This window comes from Mytilus galloprovincialis, chromosome 6 (assembly GCF_965363235.1).
Source record: "Mytilus galloprovincialis chromosome 6, xbMytGall1.hap1.1, whole genome shotgun sequence".
Lineage (NCBI taxonomy): Eukaryota > Metazoa > Mollusca > Bivalvia > Mytilida > Mytilidae > Mytilus > Mytilus galloprovincialis.
The window spans coordinates 32,843,073-32,859,195 of record NC_134843.1 but is presented as its reverse complement, the minus strand read 5'-3'; the positions used below and the strand labels follow the sequence as shown (position 1 = coordinate 32,859,195).

The 16,123-nt window shown below is 32.7% G+C and overlaps 2 protein-coding genes and 1 long non-coding RNA gene across 3 annotated transcripts; 1 reads left to right on the top strand and 2 right to left on the bottom strand.

Annotated features, from left to right (window-relative positions):
• The first annotated feature begins 249 nt into the window (after nucleotides 1–249).
• LOC143078092 (uncharacterized) lies at nucleotides 250–5,294 on the top strand. The gene is made up of 3 exons (XR_012979051.1): nucleotides 250–583; nucleotides 2,218–2,327; nucleotides 4,837–5,294. It is a non-coding gene; the product is annotated as an uncharacterized LOC143078092 (long non-coding RNA).
• A 2,688-nt stretch (nucleotides 5,295–7,982) lies between these two features.
• Nucleotides 7,983–9,379, bottom strand: LOC143079390 (uncharacterized). The gene has a single exon (XM_076254683.1). The coding sequence runs from the start codon at nucleotides 9,367–9,369 to the stop codon at nucleotides 8,122–8,124; it is 1,248 nt and encodes a 415-aa protein (XP_076110798.1). The 5' UTR covers nucleotides 9,370–9,379; the 3' UTR covers nucleotides 7,983–8,121.
• Nucleotides 9,380–9,383: 4 nt separating this feature from the next.
• Nucleotides 9,384–13,706, bottom strand: LOC143078573 (uncharacterized; the record flags this gene model as incomplete). The annotated part of the gene is made up of 2 exons (XM_076253431.1): nucleotides 13,059–13,706; nucleotides 9,384–10,509 (listed from the first exon to the last, which is right to left on the bottom strand). A coding segment is annotated over exon 2 (1,110 nt), but the record flags the coding sequence as incomplete, so codon positions are not given.
• Between the last annotated feature and the right edge of the window lie 2,417 nt (nucleotides 13,707–16,123).

Sequence of the window (16,123 nt, the reverse complement as noted above, 5' to 3'; positions counted from 1 at the left end):
AATGGGCATTGATAATTTTCGTTAAAATGGGTAATAATCTAAAATGGGTTATATTTTGGCGCTAAAACGTCCAATTTTTTTCGCTTAAATGTCCTGTCAATGCGCTAAAATGTCCTCTGCCGTATTGTAAAGACTGAAGTTTTCTCGTCATTCGAATTAAAAGAAAATATCTCAAAACCAGGTCGTTATTATGTAGTAGTTATCTTTTTTGTGATATATCAGTTACCAGATTATGTATGATAAAATTCATTTAATAAAGATAAAGGAATAAACTGACTTGTCGAAGTAAAATGGATGCACACAATACCATTTTGGGTTTTTTTTTGTTCGCGTTGTCTGTTAGTGCGATGTCTAAGTCCACACATGATCCTGAGACCGTTATTGGTAACATGATTTTAGAGGATATTACTTTACTGAGAAAACAACTGACAGATCAAAGCATAGAATTGGCTTCGCAGAGAAAAATAATAGAAAAGCTAGAAAACATAGTCATGAAATTGGTGGAGAACGGTAGTATGAACCTTAAAAACATTGATGAAAATACTGATACCAAGCTTGAAATAAGACAGAACAGATCTAATTGGTATGTTATTTATCGTTATTAGGTAATTGCTTAACTGAAAAATAAGTAAATTATATCAAAATAATGGTTAGATGCTTATCACAAACAACACGACGTTTGCCATATAGGGATTATTATCCTGCTCATCCTCCTTATCTATATCGTCTTCATCCTCCTTATCATCTCTTCCTCCTTCTTCGCATCCTAATACTTCTAATCCCCCTCATCATCATCATCCTCATTATCCACCTCCCCCGCCTCCTCATTATCATAATAATCATCATTGTCGTCCTGCCTGGTTTGTATTTTAGCTAGGACTATTATGTTAGTATAATAGTCCCAGATTTTAGACATTTGAAATAAGATTTATTTCATATCGGTTGAGAATAAGATTCTCTTATTGGATAAAAAGGGGTCACATGGCATTCATTATTTTTCAGTAATAAATTCCATCGGTCATTAACAGAAAAAACGGACCAGAAAACCGGTCGTTAACGAACTTTTACATGCTAATGACCGGTGGGGCGTGGTTTCCGTCTGATAATGACCGTTGGGGCGTGGTTTCCGTCTGATAATGACCGCTGGGGCGTGGCTTCTCTGTTTAGAGAGATTTACCTTTTATGAAACATGTTCCTGATTTTAATATTATAGAATGAAATTCAAAACAGTGTGGCTGTGGCCATTGATTGACACATTTTAAATTCATCCATTGACTTGGACAATTTAGTGAACGTTTGTATGTAACAACTACTGCTCACTATGTACTTTTTAAAGACACCTAAACTACGGGGTCACCAAAGGTTCTCAACACCTTAATAAAGTAATTCGAAAAACTAATCAGAAATAACACGATGTTTTGATTTATATCAATTATATAACCTTTGGTGACCCCACAGTTTAAATGTCTATCGTAGGTACGTCGTGAACAGTGGTCGTTACAGACAAACGTTCACGTAAATTGTCCCAGTCAATGGATGAATTTAATGTGTCAATCAATGGCCACAGCCACACTGTTTTGAATTTCATTCTATTTAAGTTGTTGAATTGTTTATTATATGTTTTCGTTAAATATAAAATTAAAGATAACTTGATTAAGTATTTATATACTGAAAAATTGCACTAAAATGAATGGCAGTATTACTACGACTGGTCTTCACTCTTTGTCATAGAAATCGTACAACTACCCGAGTTCGCTTTAGGCATTTTGAATTTACGAGAATTTTCCAAAACATGGTTTCTCAATGAAATAAACATAATAGTTCTTGAAAAAACTGGTCATTATCGTGATACATGGACTGCCCGTAGGACAGTGGTATTGACTGCGACAGCGATAATGACCTCGCCTTTGGCTCAGTCATTATCACTATCTTAGTCAATACCATTGTCCTGTGGGCAGTCCATATATCACGATATTGACCAGTTTTTCAAGAACTATTATATAAATATCATTTTTTTTCATAAAGTTTTTTCATTTAGTGCTATGCGTTTGCATGATTAATTAACTCTTACGAATGAAACAAATACATGTGTAGCCATGTGAATTCCTGGTCATATTATTCATTTTCGCGATTGAATGTACTGTAATCAACTTCAGAATGGGCTTAAAATCTTTGCTCTCTTCATTATTAGAAAGAAATATTCATTCATAATTGTAGGTCTGCTTCTTATCAGAATTCTAGTTTTGAAGATGTAATTGAAAACGACATTTTGAATAGAGATGTTGATGGTGAAGGAAATGTCAGGCAAAAAAGGCTTGCAAATTCAGGTAAGAAATGAAAACACTTAAAAATTGCATGCGTCCATAGCAAAGCCAAGGATGTATAAGAACCGAAACATGCAGTTGATGAGCAATGTGAATATCAAAATCTACTGAAAATAGTTTTTTAAAGGTTCACACTCTCATGGCAATATTGACCTTATCTTTTGTTTTCCTTTCTTTGAATATATGCAACTCTGGGTATTGAAATCAATGTTTATAACCAACACTTTAAAATTCAACAGATTTGGAATGTAGTTTATTCATTATATTGAATTTAAAAAAAATCGAAACTTCCAAAAAGTATTAAATTTACAATTAATGTCAAATTATAAATATATAATGTTAAAATATCTGATTATAAATCGTTTTAAACATTTCCCAATTTGAATTTTTCTTTTTTAAGTAATCTACAGCATTGTAGAAATACTCTGAATAATATTAATATAACCACAACAATTATCAACGCGGTACTGACATTTCTATAGAATCAATGAAGATATATCTTTATTCTCGTAAACTAAAGTACAATGGTAAAGAGACATATACAAATAGATTAACAAACATATTATAAGTTTCAAATACAACTGTAAAGTATAGAGACATAAGTGGTTACGGCTAGTGTGTTTAGCTCGTTCTTTATTTGATCTGATAAAGATTTCAAACCATTTATATTTTTCCCCCATCACTGAAAATTCGTGATTTCACATTTTTATACATATTGAAAATAGTGTTATACATCTTCCCATTCACTGTATGTAAAATGAGTTTTAACCAAAGACCAGATCTCCAAACTGTATCGAAAGCTTTAGCAAAATCAATAAAAGCACATTAAAGTTTTTTTTCTTTTTTGTCTCAGTAGTTCAAATAAAATATGCAAAGTAAATATGCTGTCTTTAGTGAAATAGTCCTTTCTGAAACCAAACTGGTTTTCAATAAACAACAAATATTCTTCCAAAAAATTACTCACTCTTAAATTCAAAATTGACGTCAAAAGTTTACCCATACAGCTCAATATAATTATTGGTCTGTAGTTTTGGGGATTTGAATGGTCACCTTTGTTTTTATAAAAAGGTATAACATTACAAACAAGCCAAAGTTTTGGGCACTTTTCGTGTATCAAAAACAATATTGAGCAGTTTTACCTAGATTGGCATGAAAATCTGAGTGGTGCTAGATCTTAATATGTTCATTAATGATGAAGTCATCGCCACAAGCTTTGTCATTCTTGACATTTTTGATGCATTTAAAAAATTTCATTTTCAGTATTATAGCACTGCTTAATAGTGAATTAAGTTCGTTATTCTAATCTATAATAGTTTCTTCACCAGCTTCAGGATCTGACGAATTTAATTTTTTGAAAAATTCAAAAAGTATATCAACAGGAATATTATTCCTTTTATTTCTTTATACGAGTTCAATATCTTCCAAACTTCTTTAGAATTACTATTTTTTAAAACATTCATCTTTTTTCTCATGGCTTTTTTATGCTTGTTAATAGAAATGTTCATTTGCCTCTTATATTCACGTTCTGTATTCTTCATCTCCTCTCTTTTTGAACATGTTGTATTGTATTTATATCTTCTTTTTTGCTATTCGAAAGCGCCGCCTTTTCCCCAACATATTTGGTCAAACCAAGGTTTAATAACTTTTCTTCGACATTTCTTTTCATGTCGTTTATAAGTAAAAGATCGAAACACCTTTTCGACTGAATCCAGCTTTAAACCATTTACAGATTCAACTATCTTATTTATATTCTGTTGAACAAGTAAACTGCTATTCAACATAGTAAAATCATTATTTAATTGATCGATTTTATTTCTATCGATATTTCGCAGAAAGGAGTAGGTCCGGTAAGGACCGATTTTGGCCTCAAATTTCAGGTTCATCTGACAAAATATTTTGACCACTTTTTAAACACTTAAGTGTCTATTTCATTTGATTCAATTAGTTTATGTGAAATATTTTAGCTGAATTAGTCATTAAAAACGATCCGATTCAAGCTCAAATATGAAAAATCTACCAGATATGCAGAAAAATGTCACTTTTCAGATGGTTTTTGTCAAAAATGAAAGTGGCCGCATCCGTGTTCATCCTCAACCTTTATATATGTTATGTATTATCATTAAATACAACTTACATTTCAATATTAAGGATGAACACGAATGCAGCCACTTTCGTTTTACACGGAAACCGTCTAAAATTTAACTAAAATGCTAGAATTGTGAAGATTTCAGTAATTTAGCATGACTTCATGGTGCTACTACCCGATATATGTGCATTGTATTGTCAAAAACAGCCCATATTTATGTAGCAGAAGCATTCTTCTGTCCAATAAATAACTAAAAGTTTACATTTGAACAATTTTGTAAAACTGCTATATTTTGGGGCTAAAAAGGGGTCTTACTGGACCTACTCCTTTCTTTTTCACAATCCTATTGTTTTGAAAGAAACAAATCAGATATACATTTTTAATGAATCTTTACATAATTAATCATGTATATTTTTGTATATACAGATGGCCAAGTGGGATTTACAGCCTTTTTGCACAGTTCGATATTGGTATCTTCAGGAAATGCTATAATTTTTAATTACGTGATGTCGAATGTTGGTTCAGCGTACAGTGAATATAATGGTATTTTCATTACAAAACAACCAGGGTTGTATGCCTTTTATATTGACATCGAATGCGCTCCGCATACTAAAGACGTTTACATTGAAATCGTAAAAGACGGTACAAGAATTGCAGACACATATTGCCGAGGAGATAATTTGCACGACAACAGTGGAACTATGTCGGTTGTCCATCTGAACATTGGCGATGCTGTATGGGTCCGTCCTTATGATACCACTGAGGCTATTGATCTAGGTGCAAAATCATCATTTTCTGGATTTTTAACTGGCTATGTCACTCAGAAACCTTAAAAACTTTATGTACCTTATACAAAAAGACCAAATTTAAAGTTTTTATGATAAGTTGTTTTAGTACAACGAATAGAAATATCTAATGCTAGTATATTGCATTTGAGGAAACTATGAACTGCCGTTTTTTTTTTTTTTTTTTTTTTTAAATAATTTAGTATTGTTTTTGACCAGAATTATTTGACCATCTATTAATTATAGGATGGGTGGGGGTTTACAGAGTAGAGAATAATGGGCATATAAAGAATAGAGAAAAATGGAACAAAAAATTAAAGAATAGAGAAAAATGAGGTGCTTAAATATTATCAATTGAGATGAATGAAAAAAGCTCTCATATATGAACCAAAATGTTTGGTTCGGATGAATAATAATAAAAAAGACATTTCAATGTTACGTACATACCATTGGAATGATTCCATGTTATCTTTAAAGAGAGGTTACAGATACCAAAGGGACATTCAAACTAATAAGTCCGAAAGAAAATGACAACACCAAGGCTAAAATAAGAATCAAAGAAACAGACAAACAACAGAACTCAAAACACAACATACAAAAATATAGACAAAAACTGGGGTGATCTCAGGTGCTCTAGAAGGTTATAAAGCAGATCGTGTTCCACATGTGTCACCCGTCGTTCAAGTTGCATATGTAAGAACAACCCCGGTGACTATTAACTTAAAATAGGAAATTCAGGTAGTAAATTAAATCGAGATTAAATGTTATGCTTATAAAATACATCAAGTGAGAGGGGAAAGATACCAGAGGGACATTCAAACTCATAAGTCGACACAAACTGATAATGTCATGGCAAAAATAAAACAGTAAAAAAAAACACACAACATAGAAAAATAAAGACTTCCAATCAACACTACTCCACCAAAAACTCGGGGAGATAGCAATACATAGATAGCAGATGGCGTACTCCTTGAAACTGTTAAAGGAATAATTGATTATGCTAGGTTTAATTGCGCATATTGTCCATTTATGTGACAGCATTGCAAAATTTCAAATACTGAAGATAAACAATGAAGACAAAATAGAAACAATATGAACACTTATTCAGCATTTCATATAGAAAAACAATTTAAAATAAAAACTTGATGCACACAAAATAATAAATATAAATTGATTTTAATCAAATTACAATACTGAACACTGACTTAAAAAAAGAGGCGAAAGATACCAAAGGGACATTCAAACTCACAAGTCCGAAATAAACTGATGACTTAAAAAGAAACAGACAAACAGACAGACAATAGTACACAAAACACAACATAAAGTACCCTAAAGACTGAGCAAAACGACCCCCACCAAATACCTCATTCGAAAGCTTATCAAAAGAGGACCAAAAGGTATATATGTCTGTTTAAAATAATTAGGATTATCCACTAGTTTATCCTCCGAAACTTAAACACAAAAATAAAGAGTTTTGATTTTTTTCTTTTTTTATTTAAATATTTGTTAGATAACACCAAAATGACGAATTCAGAAATACGGGATATAGTACTAGTGTCACAGTCCAAAAATATATTTTTTGTTTCATTATTCACTTTTCAACTTGAATACTGAAATATAAACTATTTCGTTATGCATTATTCATCACTTAACGTTGAATAGTAAATAATGAACTATTTCATTTTTCATTATTGAATTTTGAAAATTTATAATGAATGCGTGGTTTTTATTTAGCATTTTTCTTCGAGCGAAACTGATGAGTCTTTGTCGACTTGATATCAACAACATTTCAATCCTGGTATCTTTGTATATCTACATATATTTTTATATAAATGGTTCTTTTGAGAGTATGTTAAGGTATTCATAAAACTTCTTAAAGGATATTCTACAAAATAAAGTTTTTCCTGTAGAATATTTGAATTGATTTCAGTAAAATCAGAAAATCTTTAACATTTTTAATGTTTTTTGAGACCAAAATAAGTGTGTGTATAAGAGGTCCTAGGGGGATAATGTGTTACTTTCAAGAAAAGTGTACAACACATTCTTATAAATTGCATGCCGTGCTGGTGCAGAGTTTCACTTCAAATGGTAATATCTAAACATATATCTAAATTGAGCACAGGCAGCTTCAATAACGAGTTGAGAATAATTGTAGGCACCCAGGAAAGAAAATATGAAGACATGATACATAAAATAAATGCATCTGAATTATAAGCTTACTGGGTGCTTAAATTTATGTTGCGATTGGTTTGTGCAAGTTGCATTAGACATCCGGTTTGTAGAAACTGGGATTTGCTTAAGGTTACAGTTATGATTTATGCTCTCAAGCAATAATACAAAAGTTGAGCCTTTAAATGTATAGATATATTCAAAGAGAAGTTTTATATATACATTTTTTCTATTCACAACTATCCAACTTTGCTTTCAATAGGCTACTTGCCAATTCCCGATGAAAAAGACGAATGATTGGTACAATGCAAGATTAAACTCCATCGTAACATGATGGCCACATGTTTGAATATTTTTTCCAAAAAAAAAAGATTCCCACCAACAGCTGTAACTATAAATAGTTATCAAAAGTACCAGGATTATAATTTAACACGCCAGACGCGCGTTTCGTCTACATAAGACTAATCTGTGATGCTCAGATCAAAATAGTTGTAAAGCCAAACAAGTACGAAGTTGAAGAGCATTGAGGACCCCAAATTCCAAAAAGTTATGCCAAATACGACTAAGGTAATCAATTCCTGGGATAAGAAAATCCTTAGTTTTTCGAAAAATTCAAAGTTTTGTAACAGGAAATTTATAAAAATGGCCATATAATTGATATGCATGTCAACACCGAAGTGCTAACTACTAACATGTATAAGAGCATCCCTATTCAGACTAGTACTTCTGACTCATAGTTAAAAGCATTGTCAACAATTCATCTTTGATTAATTGAACGAACAAGTTTGTCCCAGTCAAAATATTCCACTCCATCTAAACAGATAATAGTGTTAAATCTGTCTGCAGATACATCAGTTGATTCCAAGATAATCGGAATGATGAAATTGTCACGTTTCTTGGTGTAAGAGTGAGATTCGGCTAAGTCAAGACTGTGCATGCACCATCTGTCCTGGTAGAATTCTCTAGTTAGAACCACTAGAACTCTATGGCAGTTTTCAATGAGATGACTAATGCTTTTGAAAATGTTGTCGCCTGGTATTGCGTCTCTGTCATTTATAGCGCCTTTAAAACCGTAGACACCTTCAAGTTTTTGAATTAACGAATACAAAACCCATTCTCTTTGGTTTTCTGGATACACGACGTAGAAATCATACTTAAAAATTTCGTTTCTTGCTTTTTCGGGAGGTTCTGAATAAGAAAGTTTGTTTGTTAGATTTCCACAAGCTGGGCATGATGCTATTCCGCTATGTTGACTTAATTTACTTCTACGTCTTGACCAAGATTCCATTGTTGTGTTCCATTCAACGTCTTCAGTTGATTTGAACGAAGCACTTTGTTGAATCATTTTTGAAATTCTGTCCGAATAGCTCTCTGTTACTGATTCAAAATAGGCACAAAGATGTGCCATGGCTGTTTTGTATTCATCACTAAATCGTCTGGTATGTTTTTCGAAAAGAATTGCAGCTTCCTTTCCTTTAATATCAATAGTACTCGGTACGTTTCCTATATCAGTCTGGACACTATAACTTCTTGTGAATTTCGGGTCTGGCTTTTGTACTTTAGAAGCCTCTTGATGTTCGTCCTCTTCCTTTAAATCTAAAACTTTGTATTTTTTCACAGCGAATCGGAACCAGTAAGCTATCTCGAACAACAATCGGTCAACTCTTAATTCTACTCTATGGTCACTTTCATCAACACTTCCAGTACTACAATTCGGAAGATCTCGTACTTCTTCCTCGTACATTTGAAGAAACGTTTCAAATAAATGTTCAAAGCTTTTCGTAGGTTTGTTTGCTGTGTCGATTTCCATAGCTCGCTTAAAACACTCTATTGCTTCTCTTTTGTCTCCAAGATCTCTAAGAAATCTTCCATAACGCCTATGGATTTCAGGGCTTTTTTGTGTTCCCAACATCTGCACCGACTTCCAAAAGTAAACACATGCTTTAGTAATGTATTCATCTTTATCCAGATCAAGTTCTGTGTCACTTCCGTCTTTCAATGCCATCAATCGATAAGCATTTTCCAATCTTTGATAGCGCTTTCTAAATCATTTTTATTCTTAAAGAGTTGATATTTACTGAAATATATACTCGCCTTTGTAAACCTACCAAACCAATTGGCTTCCGAGTCGTCTAATGACAAGGAGTGATTTACATGCTCGAGTGCTTCATCGAGGCGCTTTCTGTTTTCTTCGGTTGCTTCTTCTTTTTTCATTGGTATATATTTAAGATAGTTGGCATAACGAATTCTTACTTCACAATTGTCTGGGTTTTCTTCCAAAGCCTTAATAAAGCAGATGCTGGGGTCCCTAAATTCTTCTGTTCTCCCAGTCTCTTCTACAACATGTGGTATTATAGTTTTATCAACTTCAGTTAGTCCTCTTTCATTCCACTTCGTATCTGGCTTTTTGAAGAAGAATGTTCCTAAATATGCTTGTGAAACTGCAGCAACGTTACTCACAGTCTTTGTGTTTCTGCAATCTTTCAATTCGTCAGTTCCTAACGCCTCTGTGATCTGATGGATAATCTTCACAGCTTTATTAAATGTTTCTTGGTGCTTAATTTGGTCCCTGACATCATTGTCATACCTCCTCTGATAGCTATGCATGATCCAAAACTTAATTTCTAACTTTATTATCTTCTCAATATCTTTTAGAGATTCCAGTTCGTTTAATGCTTCTTCAAAGGTTGATGAACACCTTTCCCATCGGGGTCCGACATTGTTAATGTAGCAATCAAAGAGATATGCAAACCCACATTCTGCTTTTTGAACTACAGCAGCAACAAAATTCTTAGAATTAAGAATTTCTTCCAATTTTCTGTATGTTTCTTCTGCTTTTCTTGTTCGAAACAATCTTTTATACACGAATACCTGATTAGCAAGTGCATTAAGATTTTCTTGGTCATTCTTAAGCACGTCTTGGAAATACTTCAGTGACTCCTCTGGTGCTTTGTTATAAAAGTAGAAGACCCCAACAAGATTCCGAATAGCGTTTGCAGAGAATCCATCCACGTAATCATCTAGAAGAGACTTTACTTTAGCAATGGTGTGTGATAAAGTGGCTTCTGACTGAACTTGTGAAGCGTTCAAAGACAGAGAAAAGTGTCCAAAATCTGTCTGCTCTTCCATTTGTAGCCTTGAAAACCTGTTAATAAGATAAAAATAAACTTAGCCAAATAAAAGTCTAGTTGTTGAAGATCCCACAATTTCATCTTTAAACTGTTTTGTCTCATTGAAGTTTATCTCGCATTTTATCTGCATTCCAATTCATTTTTTTATTATTATGTTTTCATGTCTAATTATAGTAAATTGTGTTTATCTTTAAAAATATATTCAATGAGACTTTGTTTATTGCGTAAATAAGCAAAGCATAATTATATCAGAGTGTTAGCAATGTCGTTTTTTTGTTGTTGATAGACATGGATATCACATCGACCGAACGTTTTTGATATAAGGTCTCATGGCTGTCTCCGACCCAATCAATCTATCAAACCATCTATCCGTACCCTAGCTTTCCTTGATAGATTTGCTTTCTTTCTGATAACAATTGGACTACTTTAACCATCACTTTTCAGAAACCATTTACAGGTGTAATACCACCATTGATTTCCCCTATTAGTCGTTGTTTAATTTGCACTTTTCAAAAAAATGTGCAGAAGTTATCTTTGTTTCAAATAAAGAAATACTTGGCATGAGTAAAGTTTTATCCTGTCCAGTACTATAGAAAAAATTTCACATAATATGTCATTGCATACAAGAAAATAACCATCACTGGAAGTTAACCGATCAAATTTCTCCCCTTATCTAACCTGTGTACAAGGTTTAGGAACCATGTAACTTCAAGTTTACAAAATATTCTATAGAGACCCAAAATAAAAAAAATAACAGTGATTTGAAATACCCAAGACATATATTTAAGAAACATAAATGTTTTACTGCAATAAAATGTAGGGTTAATTACCTACAACTGTCAAATTCAAGGGAATAATTTTTTTCGACCTAGTTTCGTATACAACCGGATGTGACGTACCATGATTTGGTGGTATTACACCTACAGGAGTATTGGTTTGTTATTATGAAAGATTTGGTGACCTTCTGCTGTTTTCCGCTCTTTGGTTGGGTCGGGTTGTTGTCTCTTTGGCACATTTCCCATTTTCATTCTCAATTTTATGATCAATAATTCTTTGTTAAGTAGCTGTCCTACGGGTGGTTGTGAACAAGTTTAATGCATATTAGTCCAGTCGATTCCACATAGAAGAAGATTTAATCAAAGAGCTGATTGCTCTGAGGTGGAAGAGGATGAATAAAAGGAAACTTGAATTACCATAAAAGCAGCCCAACCATAAAAATCTGCAAATACTGTTGATTCAAATTAAATTTTCTATAACTAGATTCCATACATTCGTCTCAGCATGGTTAACTTGATGCAATTCAACTTCGCCAAGCAATTATTACATTTATTGATTTGGTTTCACTTTAAAGTTTTCCAAAACAGGCCATCAATTTTAATAAATGTAAGGACATAATAAACGTCCTTTATAAACGATTTGAGAAGGAACCCAGGTCGAACGTACTCTACGGGCGAAAGAACTAATAACGATCAGACTAAGGTCGAAACGACCCGATACCAAATTCACGCTTGCGTACTGCAAAAATCTACATTAAAAACATCCGGTAACAAGTAAACAAATATTGTTCATGTAAGATGAGATAAATCTAATAATTAACATAAATAAAAGGGTATATATTTTTACATTAAAACACGAGAAACTATAACTCTAACCATAGTGATTGTTTTTCAAGCCTTATTTACAAAATGAATGATGCATATGCTTAATCATGTGTAAAAATCGGTGTCAAGAAATGGCACGGAAGTTGTTATGAGATTGTAATACACAGAAAGGGATGCGGCATACAACCTGGTAACGGTTCAATGATTTTACAGCCGGCAGTAACGGCTTCCAGAAGACTTGAAGTCTTCTTCCTTTAAAAACAAATTTAACGATGAAGACGACGGACGACAAACGACTGTCAACAACAACTGGCGACAAATATCACAGACAAGTTTTGCTCAAGTGGATTACCCATGAATCTCACATAAAATTCAAGTAAAACCTTTCACGCGAGATTCACCCGGAACATGCTTATTCATGAAACCCTCGATCATGTAAAATTTTCATGTAAATTTCACGTAAACTGAGATTCAAATGAAAAAATAAAACTGTATTCTCCCAAAAAGTTGAAACAATTGTTCCCTTCTCTTGTGTTATCTGCTTTCAAATCTAAAACCAGTAACTATGTTTCAATGACAAGTTTCCATGACATCATATTTCGGTGACATGTATAAAACAAACTGAAAAACTAGACTTTCGTTACTACATTGATAAAGGGTTGGCAGAGGTATGGGAACATTACAGTGAGGGAGCGGGAAGAGGGAGTCAGAGCAGGAACAGGGGGATCAAGGAGGGTGAAATTATGCTGTAATGTTTTAGATAGATTTTCGTCCTGGAGTAAGGAGTGGGAGTAATAGCACTTACTTCTAAAGAGGGATTCTGATCCAGTTATGCATTAGTAAATCGTAGATAATCAAGCACATTTTTGCCATAAAATGGGGTCCCGGATCTCCCGCCACCTTAATTTGCCTCAAACCCCTGTCCATCACATCATTGATATAATAAACAGTTAATACTTTACCAATCAAAACACTTTTCTCGTTTCCTATGGTCGGCTGTATTTTTGTGCACACTGCACTAAAAATCCATAACGTGTCAATCTATAATTCAATTAAAATTGTCCAAAAAAAATCCAATTTGACCCTGAAAGGTAATCAATGTGCAAGGATTGAAATTACTAAACAAATCCTTGATATGTGCATGATCTAATAGGTGAATTTACATTTAGTGACGTAGAATGGAAGTTAAGTTGAAGGGTACCGATAGTCTACATACATATACAATGTTCCGTTATAACTTTTGGTCAAGTACAGTTTACTCTATTAGAGAAAAATAGTGCACCTGTAATTTTAATTATATATGTCATGTATAGCTATGTATTTAGTTCTGTCTATTTTTAATATTATAACTTAATCATAAGTTGATTTCATTTTCTGAGTAATTGAATGTCATAAGATGTGAAATAACAACAGTGAAATGCGTCCAAATATATTTTTACCTACTTTTGAACTCTTCAAGGTTAATAAATAATCTTGTTGATTCTCTTCCGGGTTATTTAACAATCAAGGGGAATAATTTGAAAAATCGATCAATTATTTAAAATATGCTTTAAATGCCTTAAGTAGTCAGAGTAAAAATCATATGCATTTAAGCAAATGATAACAAGTTTATTATTGATAAAATCAAGACTCAGGGATGATTCCAGGTGTTTTCAAATGGGTCCCTTGAATATCAAATTGGGAATTTTTATCCCAATTGGGATTTTTTATGCATACAATCTAATACGAAATAATATCATTTTCCTGTAAAAAAGGAAAATGAATATTAAGTTAATTTCATCTGTATACTGATTGAAGAAATTATTGGATTCAGACTAGGGAAGTTGTAATACATGAGAATATCATTGCATATGATGCACTATCATCTTAACTTTGGTAAACGAGGCCTATTACAAAAACATATATACCACAAGTACTAGCTAACATAAACCTATGGCAAGCGGTTAAGCTATTTATTCGAATTTCAAATTATCTCATAATATATAAGATATCTTATGTAATATATAAGATATATCATGTAATATATAAGATATCTCATATAATATATAAGATTTATTTAAGATATCTTAAAGTATATGAAATATCTTACAAATATGTTTTGTATAAGATATCTTATCATATACTTAGACTAAATAACATATGATTTTTACTGTATAATAGTATTAAATTAACGTAAATTCCATATTTTTTGAATTGGTGTTTAGCGGGCTGATATGAAAAGTTTATCACATGCTTCGATTGTTATCACATGCCTTTCCGTAACGTCATCACATGGTATTCCGGTGATACTTGGCAAATTCCGGAAAATACACCTCAATGCTACGTTTTCAGTGAAAAACATTACGAAATAGTGTACAAAACAAAAAAATAAAAAAAAAAAATAAAAAAAACAAACAAATTATTAAATAAATGCATTCTTTATAAGTTTCAAACATAATTTAGAAAGTAACTTTGAAAAGGTTGACTTTTCCAAACAGTGTTCATTATGTATATTGTTGGGGTTTTTTTGTCGAGTCGTCCATATGTTTTCTCCTCTGTTGAGGCATATGGTAGAAAGATTTGATATCGAATGTACTAAATATAGGTCCGACGTCCGTGAACTTTTCAATCTTTGAACTTCTATTTGGGAACCCCTTAAAAGGATCAATATATGTATCTGTTATTTTTCTCCAATGTTGAAGCATATGATAAAAAGATCATAACATGTCATTTTTCATATCGCATGTATTATCAGCCCTCGGTCAATATCAGCACTCGAGCCATTCGGCTCTTGGGCTGATATTGAACCTAGGGCTGATAATACATGCGATATGAAAAATTACGGAAGCCTGGAGCTGCCTTGTGTTATTGTTTATAACTAAACCATATTTGATAATTATTGCGATAATGTTTTGTATATTGCAAAATGACGCCTTATTTATCGCAATAATTCACTGTATCTAACAACAAGGCACTTTATTTAGCGCAATGATTTGTTAAATTTAACACTAAGAAGACTTAATTATCGCAATATTTGCTATATATATACCACAAGTCGCCTTATTTATGGCAATATTTCGTTATATCTAACAACAAGACGTCTTTGTTATTGCGATGATTTTATTGTGTAAAAACAGTACCACTTATTTAACGCGATTTACAATTTTTTTCGCTTTAAATTTCGGAAGTTAAAGCTAAGTCATCATAATTATGGCGATAGCACATTTCGATTTACATATGTAGCGTGAGCAGCCATTCAACGGCCATTTTCGTTATGATCAACACCCGATCAACTAGACCATTTTCTCCCGTATGAATCATTTGTTTAATAATTTCTTCATTTGACTAGAGAAGACTAAGTGGACCTACATTCAAAGGAAGCTACCCCTCATTCTGAACAATGCTTTTGGTAAGTAAATATTTCATGGTATCAACATAATAGCTACTGTTTGTTCTTTTTATACCACCCACTTTAAACGTGGGGGTCATGATATAGTAATCGTTACCCCCGTCCGTCTTTTCGTCCGTTATGGTAGTCATGCAGGAGGTACCAATCTTTTATCTGCAACTCCGAGATCATCCTTGTCCATTGAACAAAACTTAATAAAAATTTCACAAATTCTTTATAATATAATGCCTCTGTGCACCTTTTATTTCATATATTGATTGAAATTTATATTTTCGGGGTTTGCCATAGCAAAACATGGACTTTGCCATCCCTTACCAAAGGGTATTCATTTCTTATTCGCAACTGCAAGATCAACCTTAACCACTGAACAAAACTGACGGACAGACGACAATTATATACCATAATGCATTTGTAGGTCCGTCAAAGTTTCGACAGGCGTATAAAAAACAGTTCAACTACTTTTACAAGGCGAAAAGGAAAATAGAATCGTGACGCCAGTAAACAAGACTTATTTTAATCTGAACATGCAAATTGAATATTATGTTATGTATTTTACATTAGACATATTCACAGAACAACACCATCCATAAACTATAATAGTTGACAGTTTTCCTACTAATTCCACGTGTTTCCGAGTCA